This window comes from Canis aureus, chromosome 5 (assembly GCF_053574225.1).
Source record: "Canis aureus isolate CA01 chromosome 5, VMU_Caureus_v.1.0, whole genome shotgun sequence".
NCBI lineage: Eukaryota > Metazoa > Chordata > Mammalia > Carnivora > Canidae > Canis > Canis aureus.
In genome coordinates, this window is record NC_135615.1 from 67,598,039 (window position 1) to 67,620,362 (window position 22,324).

At 43.7% G+C, this 22,324-nt stretch overlaps 2 protein-coding genes across 5 annotated transcripts in view; one reads left to right on the top strand and one right to left on the bottom strand.

The window, feature by feature from the left end:
• Positions 1–661, bottom strand: part of LONP2 (lon peptidase 2, peroxisomal) — a 94,997-nt gene extending 94,336 nt beyond the window's left edge. The window contains exon 1 of one of the 2 annotated variants that reach the window (XM_077898509.1): positions 323–660. In XM_077898509.1, the coding sequence (XP_077754635.1) occupies positions 323–555 (233 nt within the window). In that variant the 5' untranslated portion in view covers positions 556–660. Of the gene's footprint in view, positions 1–322 lie in introns of both variants that reach the window. The other variant, XM_077898510.1, reaches the window with a different exon arrangement.
• ABCC11 (ATP binding cassette subfamily C member 11) overlaps positions 1–22,324 on the top strand; it is a 70,363-nt gene that overhangs the window by 2,361 nt on the left and 45,678 nt on the right. For all 3 annotated transcript variants that reach the window (XM_077898506.1, XM_077898507.1, XM_077898508.1), the window contains exons 2-6: positions 9,318–9,460; positions 10,964–11,094; positions 13,346–13,504; positions 17,504–17,651; positions 18,729–18,962. In XM_077898506.1, coding sequence (XP_077754632.1) covers positions 9,362–9,460; positions 10,964–11,094; positions 13,346–13,504; positions 17,504–17,651; positions 18,729–18,962 — 771 coding nt within the window. In that variant the 5' untranslated portion in view covers positions 9,318–9,361. The remainder of the gene's footprint in view (positions 1–9,317; positions 9,461–10,963; positions 11,095–13,345; positions 13,505–17,503; positions 17,652–18,728; positions 18,963–22,324) is intronic.

Genomic DNA, 22,324 nt, shown 5'->3' on the forward strand with positions numbered 1-22,324 from the left:
GAGGGGAACTTCAGGGCACGGCGGCGGCGAACGGCACGATTTTCGCTGCTGCGTGAGTCATGCCTTTTAAGCAGCCGGGGGACGGACAGACAGCTGTCACCCCCGTGTCACACGGGAGGTAGCTGCAGAGGCAGAATCAGGCCCCCCCGAGGGCCGCCCCCGAGTCTCAGCGCCCCGAGGCCGGGCCGGGCCGGGCGGGGCGGGGCGGGGCCGGGGCCAGGGTCCAGGAGGAGGCCGGGGGGGAGGGGGAGGGGGAGGAGGAGGAGGCCGAGGCCGAGGCCGCCGCCGCCGCCGCCGCCGCCGCGAGGGCCGCCCGGCCTACCTGTGCAGCGGCGGCAGGTCCTGCGCGTCGCTGGCCGGGTCGGGCGTGTTGGGGATCACCCCCAGGATGGTGCTCTGCAGCGAGGTGCCCTTGAGCAGGCGGCTCCGCACCAGCTGCAGGTTGCGGGCCGAGTCCACGCTGGTGCGCATGGTGGAGCCGGGCAGCAGCACGCCCTCGTTGGTCAGCAGCAGCGGGAGGCGTCTAGGGATCTGGATGGGGCTCACCGACGACATGGCGACAGCTGTTCGCGCCGGGGGAGCGTCGGAGAGCAGGACAGCGGGCTCCGCGCGACCCGAGCGGCGCCGACCCGAGCGCCCAGCCGCCGCGCGCCCGCCCGCCCGCCGCCACTTCCGGCCCGCGCTACGGCCCGCCCCCGGGCTCAAACCCCGCAGCTTCGCGCTGCCCCCTCGCGGCCCCGCCCGGCAAAGCGCGAGCGTTCCCACGCAGGTGCCCTCGCGCGGCGGGCGGAGGCCCCGGGCCTGCCCTTCCCCTTGCTCCCGAGGCCCAGCCGCGGGGCTCTCCCCTGTGTCCAGGCTGCAGAGAGGATCAACCTGCTTGAAATAGCTTTCCTCTTTCATTCGAATTGATTTTACATTTACAAAAATGTTGCAAGAAAAAAAAAAAAAAGTTCGATTACAAAAACCAGGAATTAACCTCCCTATTATTTAACCTGTGGACCTTGCACAGATTTTTGCGTTTTCTCACTAATGTCCTCTTTTTCTCTGGTCCACGATCCCACTTCATATCTAGTTGTGATGTCTCCTCCATTATATAGGTATATTTAAATATGGGTGCTTTATTTTTTTTTAATTTAAAGATTTTTAATTAGTTATTCATGAGAGACAGATTGAGACAAAGACCTAGGCAGAGGGAGAAGCAGGCTCCATGCAGGGAGCGCATAAGGGACTCTGTTGCGGACCCGGGATCACGCCCTGAGCCCAAGGCAGATGCTCAACGGCTGAGCCACGCAGGCATCCCTAAATCTGTGTACTTTTTAAAGAGTATCCATCAGTGTGTTCTTCTGTAGAATATCCCTGTTTGAGTTTATCTGATGTTTTCTCGGGATCGACATTAAACATTTTGTTTTTGTTTTTGTTTTTGTTTTTTTTTACAAAAAGACTATACAGGGCAGCCAGGGTGGCTCAGCGGTTGAGCACCTGCCTTTGGCCCAGGGTGTGATCCTAGAGACCCAGGATAGAGTCCCACGTCGGGCTCCCTCCATGGAGCCTGCTTCTCCCTCTGCCTGTGTCTCTGCCTCTCTGTGTCTCTCATGGATAAATAAATAAAATCTTAAAAAAAAAAAAAAAGACCGTACAGAAGCGATGTGGCTTTCTTTATGATATATGATGGTTGAAATGTATTATTAATGGTGACTTTGACCTCGATTGCCTGGTAAAGGAGGTATCTCTGCCAGGTTTCCTCACTGTAATTTAATAATTTTCTTTATATAATAACTATATTGTACAGACTTAATATTATGTTCATTAATTGGAATTCGTGTTTCCCTTATTTACTCAATATTTTATGTTAGTAAGGGTTCATGGACTTTTTTATGGGTTATAACCCAATAATATTGTGTATTTCGTCATTGGTTTGTTTTAGATTTGTCATTAAGAGCTTCTTCACATGGGTATTTCACTTGGGTTGGGCTATATGTTGAAGGTGGAAAATTTTTCCTGACTCTGAAGTCCAGTAGTGCTCTCAGAATCCAAGAGGGAATGGAAAGTCCATTCAAATCAACAAGCATGGGCAGCCCCGGTGGCTCAGTGGTTTGGCGCCTGCCTTCAGCTCAGGGCATGATCCTGGAAACCCAGGATCGAGTCCCACATCAGGCTCCCTGCATGGAGCCTGCTTCTCCTCTGCCTGTGTCTCTGCCTCTCTCTGTGTGTGTGTCTGTCATGAATAAATAAATAAATCTTTTTAAAAATAAATAAATAAACCTGGTGTTTACACGGCACCCTTTGTCGTGACAGGTTTCAAAGAACATTAAAAAAAGACACACACACAAATCAACAAGCATTCACTGAGGGGCTTGCTAAGTACAAGGCCCTGAGCTAATTGTGGAGGGGTAACTAGTATAGCATAAGATAAAATCTTACCCTTGGCCAGGGGGAGGGCCCTGTAGACAGCTGAATCTGATGCAGGGCAGATAGAACTGTATGTTTCTGTGTGTGTGGCAGATAAGGGAGAAGAAAAAGCAGGTATGCAAGCTGCTGTGGTGCAGACAGAAAGGCAGGAATATGGATGCTCCTGCCTAAAGCTCTTTCTCTGACATTATCCCACCTTCTTTCATTCATTACACAATATTTGTGGAATACCTGCTGTGTACTGTATATTATTTTAGCTGCTGGGGATATGTCAGTGAACAAAATAGGCAAGGTTACTGCTTTCATGGAGCTGAACTTATAGGGAAGGAAGCAAATAATAAGGAAGGAGAGTAATTTTGGATAATGGTTAAGTCCTTTAAATGGTCAGAGAAGGGTTCACTGGACAGATGACGTGTGAATTAGGCCCTGTTCATGAAGAGGTAGCAGTGCAAAGTTCAGGGGGCGGGTGCCCAGTGGGTGCTGTTCCAGGCCAAAGAAGCAACAACTGCAAAGATTTAATGGCTGGAACAAATTTTGGATTTTTGTGGAAAGTGCTCCTGGAATTCAGTGAGAGTCGAGTCTGGTGGTATGGATGAGATGAGTGAGGTGGGCAGGGTCAGGTATAGATGGCTATGTAAGAGGTGAGAAGTTAGGGTAAGGAGTCTGTAAGAAGTTTTACTCTAAGCATGATGCAAGCCATTGGCGGTTGCAAGTTGCAGAATAACATTTCTGGTTTATGTATTTTGTTTGTTTGTTTTAAAGATTTATTTATTTATTTATTCATGAGAGGCAGAGACATAGAAAGATGCAGAAGCAGGCTCCTCACAGGGAGCCCGATGTGGGACTCGATCCCCCGACCCAGGATCACGCCCTAAGCCCATGGCAGATGCTCAACCTCTGAGCCACCCAGGTGTCCCTGGTTTATGTTTTCAAGAGACTATTTTGGTTGCTGTGTGGAGAATGGAATATAATGGTTTAAGACTAAAAGCAGGGAAACCAGTTATGAGGTGGTGACAGTTGTGCAGGCAAGAGATAATGAGGACTGTAGCTTCAATGGAATATGCTGATGGATTGGACATGATGAAAGAAGGAAAAATGGTTGTCAAGGATATCTCCTAGATTGGGGCCTGAGCCACCAGGCCTAGAGAGAAGTTGAGCTGAAGATCCTGGATACAGTAGCAAGTTCTGGACCGTTTCTCTGGGTGTGCATTGAGTACCCTGCCCTGTGGTAGACTATGGAGTGATCAAAAAAAAAAAAAAAAAAAAAGGCATGGCCCAGGTCCACAAAAGCTTATCTTTTCATTGAGGTCTCTCCAAGTGCAAGAGGGAGAGGCCCAATTTTTTGAGGCTTCTTGTGTTTTAACAAAGAAATTAAAAAAACATCTTAGAAACTTTGTGAAGTGTGTGTGTGTGTGTGTGTGTGTGTTTTAAAGATTTTATTTATTTATTCATGAGAGATATGGATAGATAGAGAGAGGCACAGACAGAGGCAGAGGGAGAAGCAGGCTCCTTGTGAGGAGCCTGATGCAGAGCTCGACCCCAGGACCCTGGGATCATGACCTGAGCTGAAGGCAGATGCTCAACCACTGAGCCACCCAGGGGCCCACTTTGTGATATATTTTAAAACATTTATGTTTCGTGCTTTTAACCTACACACATATGCTCCTGTTTCCACAACAGCAATCACAACAAACTAAATTGGTATTCTAGTCACTTAATAATTGCCACATTTATGTTTTTAAATACACACTGCACTAAGGAAGCTGTGCTGTGGGGAGGGATCCATGTTTAAATTGCCTGCTTGAGGGATCCCTCGGTGGCTCAGTGGTTTAGCACCTTCCTTCAGCCCAGGGCATGATCCTGGAGACCCGGGTTCGAGTCCCACATCAGGCTCCCTGCATGGAGCCTGCTTCTCCCTCTACCTGTGTCTCTGCCTCTCTCTCTCTCTCTCTCTCTCTCTCTCTCTCTGTATGTCTCTCTTGAATAGATAAAAAAAATCTTTTAAAAAAATAAATTACCTGCTTGATGAACACATGCTTTTAATCCTGTGTCTGTACATCTGTGATAGGATGTGTCAGCCCACCTGGGAAAGCATCAAAAATCTACATGTGAAGTCTTTAGGGACCCAATGGCTTTCCTGGCTTCTTCTTTGATAGGCTTTGCATCTGCATCATTTATTTATCTATCACATATTTATTGAGCATCTACTGTGTGCCGAGTGCTACTCTAGATTCAAGATACATCAAAGAACAAGACAAACTAGGTCCCCGGTTTCAAAGAGCTGACATTCTAGTGAGGTAGGCCAAAAATGAATAAGCCAAGAAAGAAAGAAATGGCCATTTGAGAAAGTGGTAAATAAAGAAAATAAAACAGGAAACTACATAGAAGGTGATAGAAAGAGGAGTGCAATGTTCAGTAGGGAAGTCTGGGAAGGTTACTCCCAGGAGATGAGACCCGAAGGGTGAGAACGGACTAGCTCCATGAGGAGCTGGCAGGAAAATGTTTTTGGCAGAGCTTAGGACTAGCACAAAGATCAAGATGGGAAGGAGCTTCCCAGTTCCTGAAACAGAGAAGGCCTGGCATTGGGATGTGAGAATTCAGCCATCAGGAAGATGCCAGTGATGGCCTCCAAAGACTATTGAAACTAGCAGAAGGAAATGGACCTCTGAGCTGGGAAAGTTGAATAGCACAGGGTGTGAATCGACTGGAAGGGAGAGGTACAGAAGTAAGGTCTAATCACCTAAACCTCTTCAGGGCCTGGCTTGCAGGTGTCTCTGCCCCTTGCCCTGAGTACTCTTCTTACCCTCTGGTACACCTTCTGGCCTGAGACACTACATCCTGCTGGATTAGGAGTAAGCACAATAAGGAAGTAAGTCAGCACCCCCAGACAGCCCTTGCCGCAGGTTACCTTGCTGCAGTGCACCCCCACGCCCCTCTGGCTCCTGTTCCTAGACTGTTTGGTCATATGCAAATAGCCTATATCTAAAACAAGTTTATAATCAAGACTTTTTCCACCCCCAGGGGTGGGGAGAACACAGCTGGAAGCATCTCTTTCCTCTGTTTTATTCCCGTCATATCCTGGTCCTCAACCTGACCGCAGTGATGGTCTTGCCACTAATCAGAGTGAATAAACTTCCACTCTGGTTCTTCCCAAGAGGAAGTTAGGAGGCCAGGGGACTTCTCAAGGAGGGAATTCCCCTGGCCAGTCAAGGAAGCAGAAGTGGGCCTCATTGTTTGGAAGGTGGCCTGTGCTGATGTGTGGCTGGATTCCAGTTATCTTGAGATGTGCCATTCGTGTTCTGAAAACATATATCCATTATGCATTTTTGCATTTTCTTAATTTCCATTTGGTTTGCTTTTCCCTGTTGTTAGTGTCTTGGACAAATGGCATATAAACAAGGGTCACACCTTTGAAACCCTCACTGCATCTCTCTGCAGGGGTGTCAAAATAAATTAGGTTGGCAAATCAGCCCGAGCTGAAAGGCAAGAGATCATCTGACTTCTTTATTTGGTGTCTAAGAACATGGTCGTCCTCCCCATCTGCTGGTTAACGAAGAGAAGATAAATGTTCTTGTATAATCATTTAAAACTCTGTATAATCCAGTCATCTAGGGGATGCCTGTGTGGCTCAGTGGTTGAGTGTCTGCTTTTGGCTCCAGTTGCGATCCCGGGGTCCTGGGATCGAGTCCCACATTGGGATCCCCACAGGAAGCCTGCTTCTCCCTCTGCCGACATCTCTGCCTCTCTCTCTGTGTCTCTCATGAATAAATAGATAAAATCTTTAAAAAAAAAATCCAGTCATCTAAATCATTCCTTTAAGTTACCCTCAGTAAAGGATCAGTCTCAGAGCTGCCAGGGGCAGAGGAAGAGTCAAGGTCCCGGGGACAGTGTCCTCTACTCCTTAGCTTTTCCAAACGATGTCTTTTGTGTGCCTGGTCACTGCCAGCGCTGCTGTCCTTGGAGGGTCTGGTATAGGCCTTCACCTAATGCGTTTCTGCTTGCCTGTGGCCTGGTGGTGTTCCAGGCCTCTGCGGGCCCCATACTCTGCTCTCAAGACCTTTCCATGGTTCTCATTTATTTGCAGTGTGGTTAGTCCACTAAGCCCCCTCAGCAGAGTTTTGAGCTATTTCTTGTTCCCCTCTGCATCAAGGGAGCCAGGAAATCTAACCCACAGACCCAGCCAGCATTAACGTAGGGGTGAATTGGAAAAAGATGTCCCTGGTGGGAGAAGGATTTGGAAGACACTGTTTCCAGGTGGATCTGCATTGGTCGGCTGGAGCCTGTTTCTACTGGTTCAGGAGAATGAACTGTCATGTTTCAAGAATTCTGAGAGCCCAGTTGTTCAACACAAACATTATTAAAATTAAATTATATAAACTTGCCATTAAATATATCAAAGACAAAGGTAATCTTCAAAATATATCACTTTAATTATTTTACTGCATGTTACAATTATTTACGTTTTGAAACTACTTATATCTATTGCATCTGTATGGTGGAACTACTACAGAATGATGTAGCACTATGTCTCTCTTCCCAACTTCATATTCAGTGGTCATGTTGGTAGCTTAAAATCAGCCATGGTGGGAATATTTACACCGCAAAGAAAAAAAAGAAAAAAAATGTAAAAGACTTATAAGACACGCCTGAGTGGCTCAGTGGTTAAGCATCTGCCTTCGGCTCAGGGGGTGATCCTGGGGTTCTGGGATCGAGTCCCACATCGGGCTCCCTGCATGGAGCCTGCTTCTCCCTTTGCCTATGTCTCTGCCTCTCTCTCTCTGTGTCTCTCATGAATAAATGAATAAAATCTTTTAAGACATAAAAAGGCTTATTAGCTGGGGCTTTTTTTAAATTATTATTTTGTTGATTGTCTAGGCAGAAGAAATAAATTCAGGAAATGCTAATAATGCAGGTTAAATCTATAAGCATGTGGTGCCTGAAGCCCTTACATTGTGAAGAGCACAAGGGAATGAGGAAGTATTGTTTCAGTATTTGCAAACTATTGAGGTCATTAACAAATGAGTGAAGATCCAACTAACATACATCTTTGATGTCTCATTTTCCTCTTATTTATTAAAGTAAAGCAAAATGTCAAGCAGCCTTCATGTTGGAACTACACTCAGTCACCAAATGCATTAGTAGGTTAGTTAGACATCTGCCAGCACACAGGAGATGGAACCGCTTGCCAGGTACACACAATTTGTAACCTAGAATTTGTTGGCCTCCACTTTCTGCCCCTGCCATTACCTCTGCTGGGAACCTTTGTGTAGTGAATAAACTGTACTGCAGTACGCTATGGTCCTAGCCCTAGGGACTTCTATTGAGTCATGCCAGTTTTACTCTATTGTGTCTGTCCTAGACTAGTTCCTGGCAGCCAACAACCTGGTTTCTTCCCAGGGTCTTAAACAAATAGTATGTGACATTCTCTCTCTTTCTTCTTTTCTGCATCCCTGAAAGATTCACTTTTTTTTTTAAGAAAAATTTTTATTCAAATTCAATTTAATTAACGTATACTGTATAATTAATTTCAGAGGTAGAATTCCATGACTCATCAGTTGCATATAACACCCAGTGCTCATCACATCAAGTGCCCTCCTTAATGCCCATCACCCAGTTAACCCCTCCCTTCCCCCCTCCCAACGACCCTGTTTGTTTCCTAGAATTAAGAGTCTCTTACCATTTGCCTCCTTCTGTTTTCATTTTATTTTATTTTGCCTTCCCTTCCCAGTTGATCTGTTTTGTTTCTTAAATTCCACATATGAGTGAAATCATATAGTATTTGTCTTTCTCTGACTTATTTCACTTTCACTTCGACCATCTTGTGGCTGGTAAGGCTTGCAGCCTGATGCCCTGGCTTGCATTCTCTATACCAGAATTCCAGAAACGGAGTCCACCACTTGTGATTGTGATTTGCTGAAAGGAAGTGGGATGGAAAGGAATGGGATGAAGTCATCTGGAGAATCTTCTCCCAAGACTGGTTCGTCTGCAAGTTTATTTGCTTGAAGCTCAATCCAATATTTGAACATCAAGAGCCGTATCTGAACACCAGGACTGACTACATAATTTGCGGAGCCCGGTGCAAAATGAAAATGTGGGCTCCTTGTTCAAAATTATTAATAATTTCAAGATGGTGATAGCAGGCTCTCAATCAAGCCAGGGCCTTTCTGCATTCAAGGCTCTGGGAGGCACAGGTCATACTCCATGGTGCTGGTCCTGTTGTACACTCTTTTTCCATTCCTTCAGAAATATCCCTAATTACTGTCCCCTTTCCCGACTCAGGGACACAGATGCTCTGGGCGTGAGTCACATTCAAAGAGGCAAAAATGAAAAGCATTTTAATATATTTTTAAAATACCTTGGGTTCTTTAAATTTCCTAAATTGTGTCCAGCTCTACTCTCTGAGTCTGTGAAAACTAAGAGAATGGCAAAACTGAATTTCTTTCATGTATTTATCCATTCATTTATCATTTATTTATTGAGCACCTCCTATCCTCCTAGGACTGTCCCCAGCTCCAACGATTCAATAGTGAGCAAAACAGACATGTCCTTGTCCTTGTGAGGCTCTCTATTTAGAGCAGGAAATGAACTCTAAACAAATAATGATTCACATGAATATATAATTACAAACTGGGATGAGAGAAGAAGCATGATTTCATGAGCAGGCCTAGCCCAAGTTATAGGGATGACATTGGGTGATTAGAGATGTTTTCCCCAAGTGAACTTGATCAGAGGCCTGAGTAAATATTTAGAAAGGGGGAGCCAAGCCCATTCCAAGTAGAGGGAAGAGCAGGAGCCTAGACATGGCCTACCCTTCTGTATGACCCCAGCACACTCCCTGCAGGAGAATATCCCTCTCTCCTGACTGCTCAGGGTTGAATCTAAGCTGCTCTAAACTGCTGCCTTTTCAGATTCTCTGATTCTTGGAAACGGAGGATTGGCAAGACAGCTGAAAATGACCAAGAAGAGGGTGCACTGGGTCCCCAGATCTTCTGGTGGTCTCGTGAATCTCGGCATGGACATGAGCAATGACATGGTTTCGGGGCTTAGCTACGTAAGTTGGTCACCTTTGCATCAAAATACCAGGAAGCTGAATTGACAAGGTATTCTCAATGGTCACAAATTAGATCAGAAAATTTTGTGTCATATTATTCAACCTTGATTTCTTTTAATGGATCCCGGCCTTCCACAATTAGATGTATCATATGCCCTGGTCGTGACACGTCTTCACAGTCAGTCTATCTATCATCTATCAATTATCTATTACCTATTTATCTATGTATTTACTTATAATAGTACAATAAGCACCTCTAAACCCATCACCAACTTAACAACTTGAACCTTGCTATTGGCCCTCCCCTCAATTCACTCCCCAACTTCCCTACCTGAAGTAACCACTTTCCTGAATCTTTTCTTATCAATCCCTCACTATGCTTTTAAGGTAGTATTATTTATTCTATATGAAGTTCTGGAGATAATATTTTTAAAAATTTTAGTTGTTTCCCGCTTTACTAAAAGGGTTGCATGTAATGTTTGGGGGTTACTTTCTTACTTATTGATTTCTTTTTAGTAGGTTTACCTTCAGAGGGTGACTTGGTCTTTCATTCTGTGGGTGACTAACTGTAGCTCCCTTTACTCTTGTCTACAGTGTGTATCAAAGATAAGAACCTGGAGAGGTGGAGTGGCCTGCCCAGAGTCACCCAGTGAACATAGGCAGAACCGAGGCTGGACCCCAGTTGTTCTGACTCTTGGCCCATTGCTTATTCCCTACCCCGCAGCCTTTCTTTTGTTTATTTTCTAATTGAGATATAATTGACATAAAACATGTTAGTTTCAGGTGTACCACATAACGATTCAATATTTGTGTAAAGTGTGAAAGAGTTACTACAACATAACATCCATCACCTCTTTTTTTTTTAATTTTTATTTATTTATGATAGTCACACACAGAGAGAGAGAGAGAGAGAGAGAGAGAGAGGCAGAGACATAGGCAGAGGGAGAAGCAGGCTCCATGCACCGGGAGCCCGACGTGGGACTCGATCCCGGGTCTCCAGGATCACGCCCTGGGCCAAAGGCAGGCGCCAAACCACTGCGCCACCCAGGGATCCCGATCCATCACCTCTTATTATAGTTATAAGTCTTTTTCTTGTGATGGGAAATTTTAAAATAAACCCCTTAGCAGTTTTCAAGCCTACAACACAGTGTTATTAACTATAGTTGCCATGCTGTGCATTAATTACAGCCCCATGACACTTATTTCATAACTGGAAGTCTGTACCTTTTGACCTCCTTTGCCCATTTCACCCACTCCCCACCCCCACATCTGGCAACCACCAATCTGTTCCCTGAGTACTTCGTTACTATTGTCATTGTGTTTAGGTTCCACATATAAGCGAGATCATACAGTGCTTGTCTTTTTCTGTCTGACTCTAGGAAATCAGGATATATAAAGCTTGATGTGGGAAGATCCATTGTCCTTGGGTGGCTGGTCTAACCCTCCAAGATAGTATTTATGAGGTCGGGAAACTGATGCTCTTTCATTTTTTTCTTTCCCAAGAATACTTACACTGTAGGAGATGGCTCGTGGAGCCGGCAGGTGAAGAAGCCTGAAGCACCAGCGACAGTCCTCCCTTGGGAGAGATACAATGCTGCCTGGAGAACCATGATTCCCTTCCGTCCCAAGCCAAAGTGAGTTCTGATGGGGAGCTGAGGGGCAGCACCCATTAAGGCAATGTTCCTCAGTCCTGAACACCTAGATCCCTCTCAAAGATGTATCCACATGTCTCCACACAGTCATGTCACCCACTACAGTCACATACCTCCAGAGCAGCCCAAGGACATCAGGGAGGCAGAGTCAGCTCATTCACTCCCTTGTTCATTCCTTCCTTCCTTCATTCATCCATCCATCCAACAAGGGTTCATTGAGCACCTACATATGCCAGGCACTGTGCTAGATAGACCTCAGGGGAACAGTGGTAAGCAAGACAGATGTGATCCTTGCTCATCATAGACCGCACACTGGGGAGAAAGACAATAAGCAAGTAAACTCCTAAACAAACACGGTTACAAGCAGCTTGAAGATGTATTATGAAAAAGTGTGGGGGTGCAAAGAGACAGTGAAACAGCGACAACTGGTAGGTTCTTGGTATGTAAGCTGGGCCCTGGAGGATAAACAAGACTTTACTAGGCCAAAGTAAAGGAAGAATGACCTGGGCAGAGGGAATAGCATGTGCAAAGACCCGGCCTTGAGGTGGGAAGAACACAACATGACATGTTCAGGAATGGCAGAGGCCAGTGTCACTGGAGTCATGTGTGATAATGGGCGTGGCATGAGACAGGACTGCAGAGGGCCACAAGTCTCCACAGGGCACATTAAGTATGTTAGTCTTTATTCTAAGAGAAATGGGGAGCTGTTGAAAGGGTCAATTGCCCAATGGTGTGACCCTTAAACTTTAAGGAAATTCAATGTATCCTTTTCCAGTATACATAGCTGAAAATAACCATCCCCAAATGTCTGACTTATAAAACCTTGCTCTCAGGGTCCTGCACAGAATCATGTACATATTCATGTATTCATTGTGTATGGACAAGACCTTAATATTCTTCTAGGCTGATTCTTTAGTGTTTTGTCACCAGGACTCCATTGTTTTTTGTTTTGTTTTGTTTTAAAGATGTTATTTATTTATTCATAAGAAACACAAAGAAAGAGAAGCAGAGACATAGGCAGAGGGAGAAGCATTGGGGAGCCCCATGTGTGACTAGATCCTGAACCCTGGGATCACAGCCAGAGCCAAAGGCAGACGCTCAACCACTGAGCCACCCAGGAGCTCCAGGACTCTGTTTTCTATTTACAATCCTCTCTTTTCTCTCACATGTTTGCTAAGATTTTATCTATCAATGGCCTGCAGTTGTTTTCCTATTTTTAAAAAAACTTGAGCTCCCATCACATTGTTCCCACTAGATTGTCCTCATCTCCATAGAGAATAAGAACCTGGGTACTTAGTGTTCCTAGGCAGCCTCATCTAGAGAAACATTCTGCTTCTGTCCAGCCTTCAGCGTAGCGGTACCTGCTCAAAGATTCTTGCCCTTTCTCTGCAATGACTCATGGTTTCACATATCTGGCAATACCTGGTACAGATCCCCACCCTTCCTTCAGTTCCCTCTCTCTCCAGCCCTGTCCAAAATGCACAGCTGCGGGGGCAGTGTGCAGGCAGTGGGGCGGGGAAGGGGTATGAATGAAGAAGAGCCCATTGTCTAAAACAAAACAAAAACATGCTGTGCGTTTGGCATTTTTATCTTCTCATCTTTCTCCCCGAGTCTCCTTTTTAACTGAATTTTCTTCAGATTGAAACAGATAGCATTAAAGGCAACTTTGAAAAAAAAGTAGATATTATACACAATGCCAACATCTTCATCCAGTTATCATTTCATGTTTGTGAATCATTTCCAGGGATATGATCTTATCATCCTTATTTCCTTTTAATTCCATTCTTACTGTTTTTGTAAAAATTACATAAGCAAAATATAGAAAAAATGAAACAGTGAGAATCTCTTTTCCTGTACCTTTACCAATTCTAATCCCTTTGTCAATCACTATTAATAATTTGATATCAATGTATCCATATGTACAGATATAAATTTGTATATATAAAAACATAAATGCATATATACATATAATACAAAAATATATACAGGGGCACCTGGGTGCCTCAGTCAGTGAAACATCTGCCTTCAGCCCAGGTCATGATCCTGGTGTCCTGGGATTAAGCCCCACATCCTTGGGCTGTGTGCTCAGTGGGGCGTCTGCTTCTCTCTCTCCCTCTTTCCCTACGCCCACTTGTGCTTTCTTTCTTACATGCTCTCTCTCCCTCTCAAATAAATAAACAAAATCTTAAAAAAAAAATGATGACAACTACATGACCTGTGACTTCTCTGCTAGGTTTCCTGCCCCACAGCCCATGGATGATGCTGGCCTGTTCTCCTACCTCACGATGTCATGGCTCACCCCCTTCATGATCCAGGGTGTACGGAGACGCTTGAATGAGAACACCATCCCCCAGCTGTCAGTACATGATGCCTCAGACAAAAATGCTAAAAGGTAAAGTCATATCGAGTAAGCCACCAGATTGGTTAAAGGCCATGTCTTGCAGGATAGGTGACCAGAGATGCAGCGCCCGTCTTTAGACAAAGAGTATTGGCTCTTCTTTGGTACCAAGAAGCCTCACGGTAGTTCATGAACATCCCGAAATGGCACACATATTTTATATATTAGGCTAGAGACTTTTGTCTGGAGCAAGAATTCATGTCTTTAATCAGATTTACCTAAGTCATCACTAACTAGTTGTGTGATTAAGTTTCCTCACAAGGATTAAATGGGGGTAAAATGAATGAGTGATTTCAAATGTCTTATATTCGTGTTCCTACCTTTAGCCACTTCATGAGATGCCAGGTAGAGAATGGCATTTTCCAAAAGTCTTCCAGAAAATGGTAGTCCCATAAGACCTTGCCTGAAAAGAGCATTCATTGGTTAAGGAAGTTTGTGAAATGCGGCATACTATTGCCAGGTCTCAGATTTGTTTACAAAGCAAATTAGTGGACTTAGGACACTGAGAAAACAGAAACTGGTTCAATCTTGACTCAGGTTTCTCAGAATTATTCAGTAAAAGGAAAAAAAAATGTTTTCAGGGAGCACCTACCTCTGCCAGATATTGATCAGAATCTCACTGCCTAGCAGCTATGATGTCAGACAAATCACTTTACCCTTACAGAGACCCTGTGTCCTTATGTATAAAATAATGGATCATAAAATTGATCTTATGGTCTTTCACAGGATTGTTTTAAGAATCAAAGGAGAGGATAAATTCAGTTTAAAGCACATGGGAAAATGCCTGGTGCATAATAGGCACCAGTTAGGTGTTTGGTTGTTCTTCTCTGACCATTGTGAGTACAGGGTTTCCTGATTTATGTCTATTAGAGTGCACTGATTCTGCCATTTTTAAAAAGATTGTATTTATTTATTCATGAGAGTCACACAGAGAGAGGCAGAGACACAGGCAGAGGGAGAAGCAGGTTCCCTGTGGGGAGCCCCATGTGAGACTAGATCCAGGACCCTGGGATCACGACCTGAGCCAAAGGCTGATGTTCAACCACTGAGCTAACCAGTAGTCCCAATTCTGCCATTTTTATTCTATAACTCAGTATGTCTGTCTACCAATACTTTTACCGTCACACCACATTCGGATGTTTTTTGAAAAAAAAAAAAAAAACAATGATCTGTGTGTTCACCCCTTTAGAAGGCTTCTTTCTCTGTGTTCCCCATTGAGCAAGCAGAGCTCTGGGGTACATCTTCCCTAGCTCTTCAGAAAAACTGCTGTTACTTCCTGGATGATTTGTTGACAAGCTGCCAGCCGTCCTCCTCACTACCACTGTCATCAGCCCAGCGGCAGAATCACCATTATCAGCACCATCATCTTCAGTATGACTATCATAATTCTCCATAGTTTTCATTTTGGTCTATAGTCACAGAGCATTTCCCCATCCGTCGCCTCCTTTGACCATCACAAGGAAATAGGGCACATGCTTTTCCCCTGCTTTACACATGAAGAGACTAAGGACTGAGAGAAGTAAAATGTAGTTCCCAGAGTTATATAGCTAATGAACAGAGGAGGCAAAGTGTGAAGGCAAGTCTTTTGAATCTGGTAGTCATGGCCAGAAATGGATATGGTTGCTGGGAGAGCTGAGGGTAGGCTACAGGACACATGAACTTACTTAGTCAAAGTTGAACCAACCCTAGAGCTTTTTGTCTCTGTGTATTGGGTCATATGTGGAGATAGAGCTGGAACAAAGAGAGGTGGCCCCATAGTTTGCCTGAGTAATATTACCCATAAGCAATACAATCCTCTAACACATACAGGTGTCATGGGGACATTTCTGCTTTATTGACCTAAGGCCCAGACCACCCCCTCCTCCATCCCCACAAGTTATCTGGCCCACACTGATGAGTATGGGATGGGGCAGTTGTTTTATAACTCAAGAAGGAAGAGGCAGCCTGGGGTTTTGATGGCAGGTTAGGGAATGTAGGACAGGAAAATTCTCGTGGTGTTTGTTCCTTTCTGACTTTAGGCTGGGCATGAGTGTCCACGGCTGCAGGAGTAGAGAGCAGAAAGGGCTAGAACTGGCTGCCATGAGAGACTTGGCGGCAGAAGATGAGAACCAGAAGCTGACAGAGCCGTTTGAGAACATGCACAAGCAGAGCTGCTCTTGGGCCCTGGGCACAAACAGTGGCCCGCCATGCTCCTGCTCCATAAGGAGTGGAAGCTTCAGGGAGTCCTGGAGTCCCTTGGTTTAGTCCTTGGTGTTCTCATCATGGACAGTGGTAATTGCTTTCCAGACAGTGGAACCAAACATTGTGGAGCAGGAGCCAGGAAGTAAAAGGGTAGATGCCAACATGGTGATTGCAGCTGACAGATTGGATCATGGATGTGCAGGAAGCATCCAGAGCCAGATTAAGGCCCTGGAAGCCAGAAGCGCCACAATGATAATTTTCAGTTACCTGCTCCTGCATCAAACATAATATAAAATAAAAAAGGATAAGAGAGTTGACAAAATTCTTAATTGCTGTCATGATAACTTCTTTGATGCTTTTTTCAATTTTTTCCCCAAAGAAATGTTTTCAGTGTCCCTGTTTTGCGGATATAACATGAACAGCCTAGGCATCTTTAGCTCGAATTGGCAAAATAAGGGGACACTTTTAATTAAGTGATCCAACATTGGGGGCACCCTTTGGGGACTTTGAAATAAATGTAGGAACTTTTTGGAGGTCAGAGTTTTAGGTTTTATGAATCTTAATTTGTGTATAAAAGCAAGGGTGACATTATTCAGGGTAACAAAATAGTTGAAGAGGGAAAGTTATCTTTTTTATTTATTTTTTAAAAGTAGGCATTGAGGGGAACCCTGGGTGGCTCAGCAGTTTAGCGCCTGCCTTCAGCCCAGGGCGCAATCCTGGAGTCCCAGAATCGGGTCTCGCGTTGGGCTCCCTGCATGGGGCCTGCTTCTCCCTCTGCCTGTGTCTCTGCCTCTCTCTCTATGTCTATCATGAGTAAATAAATAAAATCTTTAAAAATAAAAATAAAAAAATAAAAGTAGGCATTGAGCCTAACCTAGCATGGAGCCTAGCACAGGGCTTGAATTCACAACCCTGGGATCAAGACCTGAGCTGAGATCAGGAGTCAGATGCTTAACTGACTGAGCTACCAGGTGCCCTGAAAATTATATTTTTATAGAAAAATTCAAACTGTTAAGTACAGAAGGAGTGCTAGAATTAGAAATCACTGTTTTACCAGCCCTAATGGAAGTGGATTAATGGTCATCAATGATGATGAATGAATGGCAGTGAATGAGTCAGGCTAATACATCTTAACCCACTGACACCCTGAACATTACTAATAGAGGAACACCACACATTGCAAAGGAAGTATGCTATATCACCTATTAAATATTTTTGCCAGTGATCTGAATTCTGAATTTCATTACACCTCTAGATCTAGCTAGGAGTTTAATAGAAAATATAAGGCACAAAAGGTTGTGTTAGACAACACCACTAGGATGCAATCGGTCAAATCCAGAATATGGGGAATTCTATGGAATAAATGACCCAGTTTCTTCAACAAACAAACAGCAGAAAATGCAGAGAAAGAGAAGCTGTTACAGGTTAAAAAGAGATGCAAGAAGCCTATCAGATTCATCACTGAAATGCAATATATGGACCTCGTTTGGATTTTGAGTTTGGCCAACTGATTATAAAAACATGTTTTTGACATAATTAGAGAAATTTGAATACAGACCAGGTATTAATTACCATCAAGGAATTTTATTAATATATAATTAATGTGTTATATTATATTAATATATGATTACTAGTTATTAATAATTAGTAGCAATTAATTGATAACCGTTGTATGTCACTGTAGTTTTTTAAAAGGCCTTATCTGAAAGAGATACATACGGAAGCATTTGTAAATGAAATGATATATCTGGGATTTACTTGAAATACTCTATGCAAAGAGATTTCACTTGGCTCAATTTTCCTCTTTTGAAGGCTCTGCCTCCTTTGGGAAGAAGAAGTCTCAAGGCACGGGATTGAAAAAGCTTCAGTGCTTCGAGTGATGATGAGATTTCAAAGAACAAGAGCTCTTTTTGATATATTTCTGGGTTGCCTCTTCTCTGTCATGAGTGTGCTAGGGCCAGTAAGTGGCTGGCTTCGTGAGGTTTGGGGGGCTCCAGGCTTTAGAGATTAGTACGTTCAAGTCCATACCTGGAGTTGGGAATTACTTGTCTCAGTTGCTACACAGAAGAAGACAACATTTGGAGGTAGTAGAGCTAGTAGTAGTTAAGAGTGTGAGTTCTGCAGCCATTGCTTCCGTTCAAGCCGTGGCCCTTAACTTCTGGATGACTTTGGGCAATTTGTTTAGCATCTCTGTGCCTTAGTTTCTTCAGGGAACCCCATCACACTCTTTATGATGGACCTCCTGGAAACCCTCATGTTCAAAATGGATCGCATAACATTACCTACCTCTCAGCGTGAACTTAAATGAGATAGATATATAAAGCAGTTAGAACATAGCCTGGCTCAGTACAAGCCCGCTGCTTTGAGAAATGGCTGGACAGCTATGGGAGTGTAGAAGGCAGAAACTAGTGGCTTCCATGTACCATGATTGAGATGAATCAACTTTATTTCCCATCTTCTAAGTCCTCAGCCTAAGGTTCCTTTTTTTTGGGGGGGGGGGTTAATTTCTCCCTTTCTCTCCCTTTCTTTCTTTCTTTCTTTCTTTCTTTCTTTCTTTCTTTCTTTCTTCTTTCTTTCTTTCTTTCTTTCTTTCTTTCTTTTTCTTTCTTTCTTTCTTCTTCCTTCCTTCCTTCCTTCCTTCCTTCCTTCCTTCCTTCCTTCCTTTCCTTCTTTCTTTCTCTTTGAGACAGAGAGAGAAAACACATGAGAAGGGGGAGGGGCAGAGGGAGAGGGAGAAACAGACTTTTGGCTGAGTACAGTGTCTGACATGGGGCTGGATCCCAAGACCCTGGGATCATGACCTGATCCAAAGGCAGATGCTTAACTGACTGAGCCACCCAGGCACCCTGTCAGCCTAAGATTCTGATTTCAGAGAGTAAGTCTCATTATCCCAGCTGGGGTCACATGCTCACCAGTTAGCCAGTAGAGTGTAGGGCACTTTGACCATCCAGCCTAAACTGCATGCAAGGGGACAGATGAAAGTCTCTCCAGAAGAAAACTGGAGCACTGAATAATCCAAACTCCTGTTTCCTTCTAGATGCTGTTTATACCAAAGATCCTGGAATATTCTGAAGAGCGGTCAGGGAATATTGCCTATGGGGTGGGACTCTGCTTTGCCCTCTTTTTCATAGAGTGCCTGAAGTCACTGAGTCTGTGCTCCTGCTGGGTCTTAAGCCAGCGCACAGGTGTCAGGTTTCGTTCCGCTGTTTTCTCCTTTGCTTTTGAGAAGCTAATACAATTCAAGTCTCTAACACACATCACCACTGGAGAGGTAAGTGCCTGGCACCTTACCGGAGGCCATACTTGCCTAGACTTCCTCCAGATATCCCTGGCTTAGGGGCCAAGGGAAGGAAGAAAGGGAGTTAAGAGAGAAAGGAAACAATTCCTAGGATGAGTGTTGATAATCATCAACAATTGCCTCTGGGGACACAAGAATGGTCAACACTAACCCAGGGAGATGCCGCTTGCATTCAGAGGCTTTCGACAAAATTTATTCATTTATTCAACACATAGTTACTGAGGCCTATTCTGGACCAGACCCTGTGGTAGGCCCTGGGGATATAGCAATGAACATAAAGACACAAACCATCAGAGAAACACCTTGGGAAGTGCATCCCCTCAGCCAGCCTGAGGAGGAAGGTATGGAAGGATAGGCTAGCTCAGAGAAATCCAGGGAAAGGCAACTGCAGATCACCTCTTTGAGTATTAATTCTTACCTGCAAAGAGGAGTACTTAGAGCTGCCTGGTTATTGTTATTGGTATATCAGTTCCCTGCTCTTGCTTCTCCTACAACATAACACAAATATCCAAATGTTGACAGAGAGTGGAAAAATATGCTCCAACTTATGACCCACAATCATGGGGGTATTGGAATTTAGTATATTTAATTTCATGTTCCCTATTTTTCTATTGCTTACCAGTTGCCTTGAGGAGCATGAATTACTTTTATATTGAAACAGACATTTGAATTCTTAGAAAAGACAACACTGCTCTGAGCCTTTACCCTTTGTGATCTGGCATCAACAACTGTCCAATCTCACCTCCTCCCATCTCTCCTCCTTCAGCCCTATGTTGGCTTCCTCCCTTCCACTTCAGTCCTCAAGCACACCAGGCATTTCCACCTCCTGGCAATGTTGCTCACATTGCCCCCACCCCCTGCTCCTTTATAATCCCATTCATCCATCATGGATGTCCTCTCCTTCATGACCCTGCCATCCACCCCCAATCCCCACCAAACACAAATCTGGCTGTCCTACTAACACGATCCCCCTTTAAAGACACAAACCCTTTCAGATTCAACACTCTGTCCCTGAAAATGCCAACATTTGAATTACACAGAACAGACAATATTAAAAAAAAATCTACTAAATTAACCACTGCCATCAAGCGGATGCTTCCTCTAAACCCAGTTGGTAGCAAACGTAAGATATTTGTTATCATCGTTGCCATTATTCTTCACCATTTTATTAGTCTTGTAACCTGAGGCCACTTGTTCAGTCTCTTTGAAGCTGTGGAATAATAAGACGAGCCTTATAGGATTGTTGTCTCATAGGAGTTACTACACATAAAATACATAGAGAGGGGACAGCAGTTCTGAAGTATTAAATTGTATTACTGACTTCTCTTAGGCCTTGAGCATGGGCGCTCCCTGTCATCCTGCATTTGACTGGAGTTAAGATCCATGGCAGCCCTTCCCCATGTTTATCTTAGGAGGAGTCATCATCATAATTGCTAATTTCCACTAAGCCAGACATTGTCCCCAGGTCTTTGCCTTGTTAACACAGTCACTCCTCTGACAACCCTCTTACTTGGTAGTTTCAGTTTTTGTCTCCATCTTCACAGAGGTAGAAACTGAGGCAAGAAAAGAATAGGAAACATGTACAAGGTCACAGGATTGGCGAGCAGCAGAGTCTGGCTGCAGGGTCCAGGCTCTGAATCAGTGTACTTACCTGCCTTGCCAAGTAGAACTTCCACACTAAGGTCTGCCCTGGTTCCTTTCCTGTGTGCCTCTACCCTGAGCACTTGCTGTGTGCAAGGCCAATTTCCCCCAAACATCCTTATGAACATAACACAAGATGACCTACTTGAAAGTGGGGGTGGAAGTAGCTACTCACATGAGTAGTCCCAGAGAGCTGCTTCCATAAGTTTTACTTTAAAATTAATTTTAAAAATATAATAAGACAAAATCAGAGAGGGAGACAAATTGTAAGAGACTCTTAACTACAGAAAACAAACTGAGGGTTGCTGGAGGCGAGGTGGGATAATTGGGTGATGGGCATTGAGGAGGGCACGTGATGTAATGAGGACTGAGTGTTACACACAACTGATAAATCACTGAATTTTATCTCTGAAATTAATAATATGTTATATGTTAATTAATTGAATGTAAATAAAATTTAAACAATTAAAAAATAGACAAAATAAAAAACACTTGCATCCATTCACCTTGGAAACAAAAAAAGGTGGAATAGATGACTCCCAAGACCCGGTCACTTCCAATATGCCTAGAGGTGACCACCACTATCAATTCTGCTTGTGTCCTTCTAGACTTTTCAGGTACACATGCAGGTTTTCTGTAGAAAGCATATTGTATCTTGTGTTTTTACATAAAAACACAAAGTTTTTATTAAAAAAAAGTTAAAAAAAGTATGTGTTTTTACATAAATGATACTACCTTTTAGAATGTTCTGCTACTTTGTTTTACTAATAGAGAGTATATGATACAGTTTTCTGGGTGATTTTTTTACATCAAGGATGCTATTATTTGTGCTGTTTTGAATCTTTTCTTTCCTCTTCACTATGTCAGCCTTCCATATTAACACATATAGATCTCCCTCATTCCTTCTCAACTATGCTTACTTATAATTATAACATTTCCTCCCCCTCCATTTTTACTGAGATATAACTGACATTTAATGTTGTATTTGTCCAACGTATATAGGGTAATGATTTAATCTGCATGGCAAAATAATCATTACCGTAAGTTTAGTTACCATCCATCGCCTTACATGGTTACATTTTTTTTTCCCCACAAAGAGAGCTTTTAAAATCTACTATCTTAGCAACTTTCAGATATACAATACAATATTAACTCTGGTCACCATACTTATTTATAACTAAACATTTTCACCTTTTGATCACCTCTACACATTTACCCCACCCACCTTAGAGCATTCTCAATGTGGCAAAATGAAGTGTTTTATATGCATTGTCTCATTAGTTGTCATATCAGTGCTATGGAGTAGATTGTGTTATTATTCCCATTTTATTGCTATGGCAACTGAGGCACAGAGAGACTGGGTAATGTGTCCTTGGTTCTACAGCTAGTATATGACAAGTCTGGGACATGAACTCTGACAGTTTGCCTCAGGACCCAGTATTATCTAACACTCCTTAGGTGGATGCTTAAAAGGTGGGAAGGTTAAACTTTCCCCATGAATGGACATTTAGAATGTTTCCAGGGTTTTGCTGCTATAAGCACAACTACAGTGAAAGTCCTTGTGCGTGCTTCCTCTAGCACTTGTGAGTGTTTCTCAACAGAGAAATGAAATAGCCAAGTCATGGGGTTTGTGCAATTATTAACTTTTAAAGATACTGTTCAACTCCCTTCTGAAGTGGCTGTACCAAGCTATG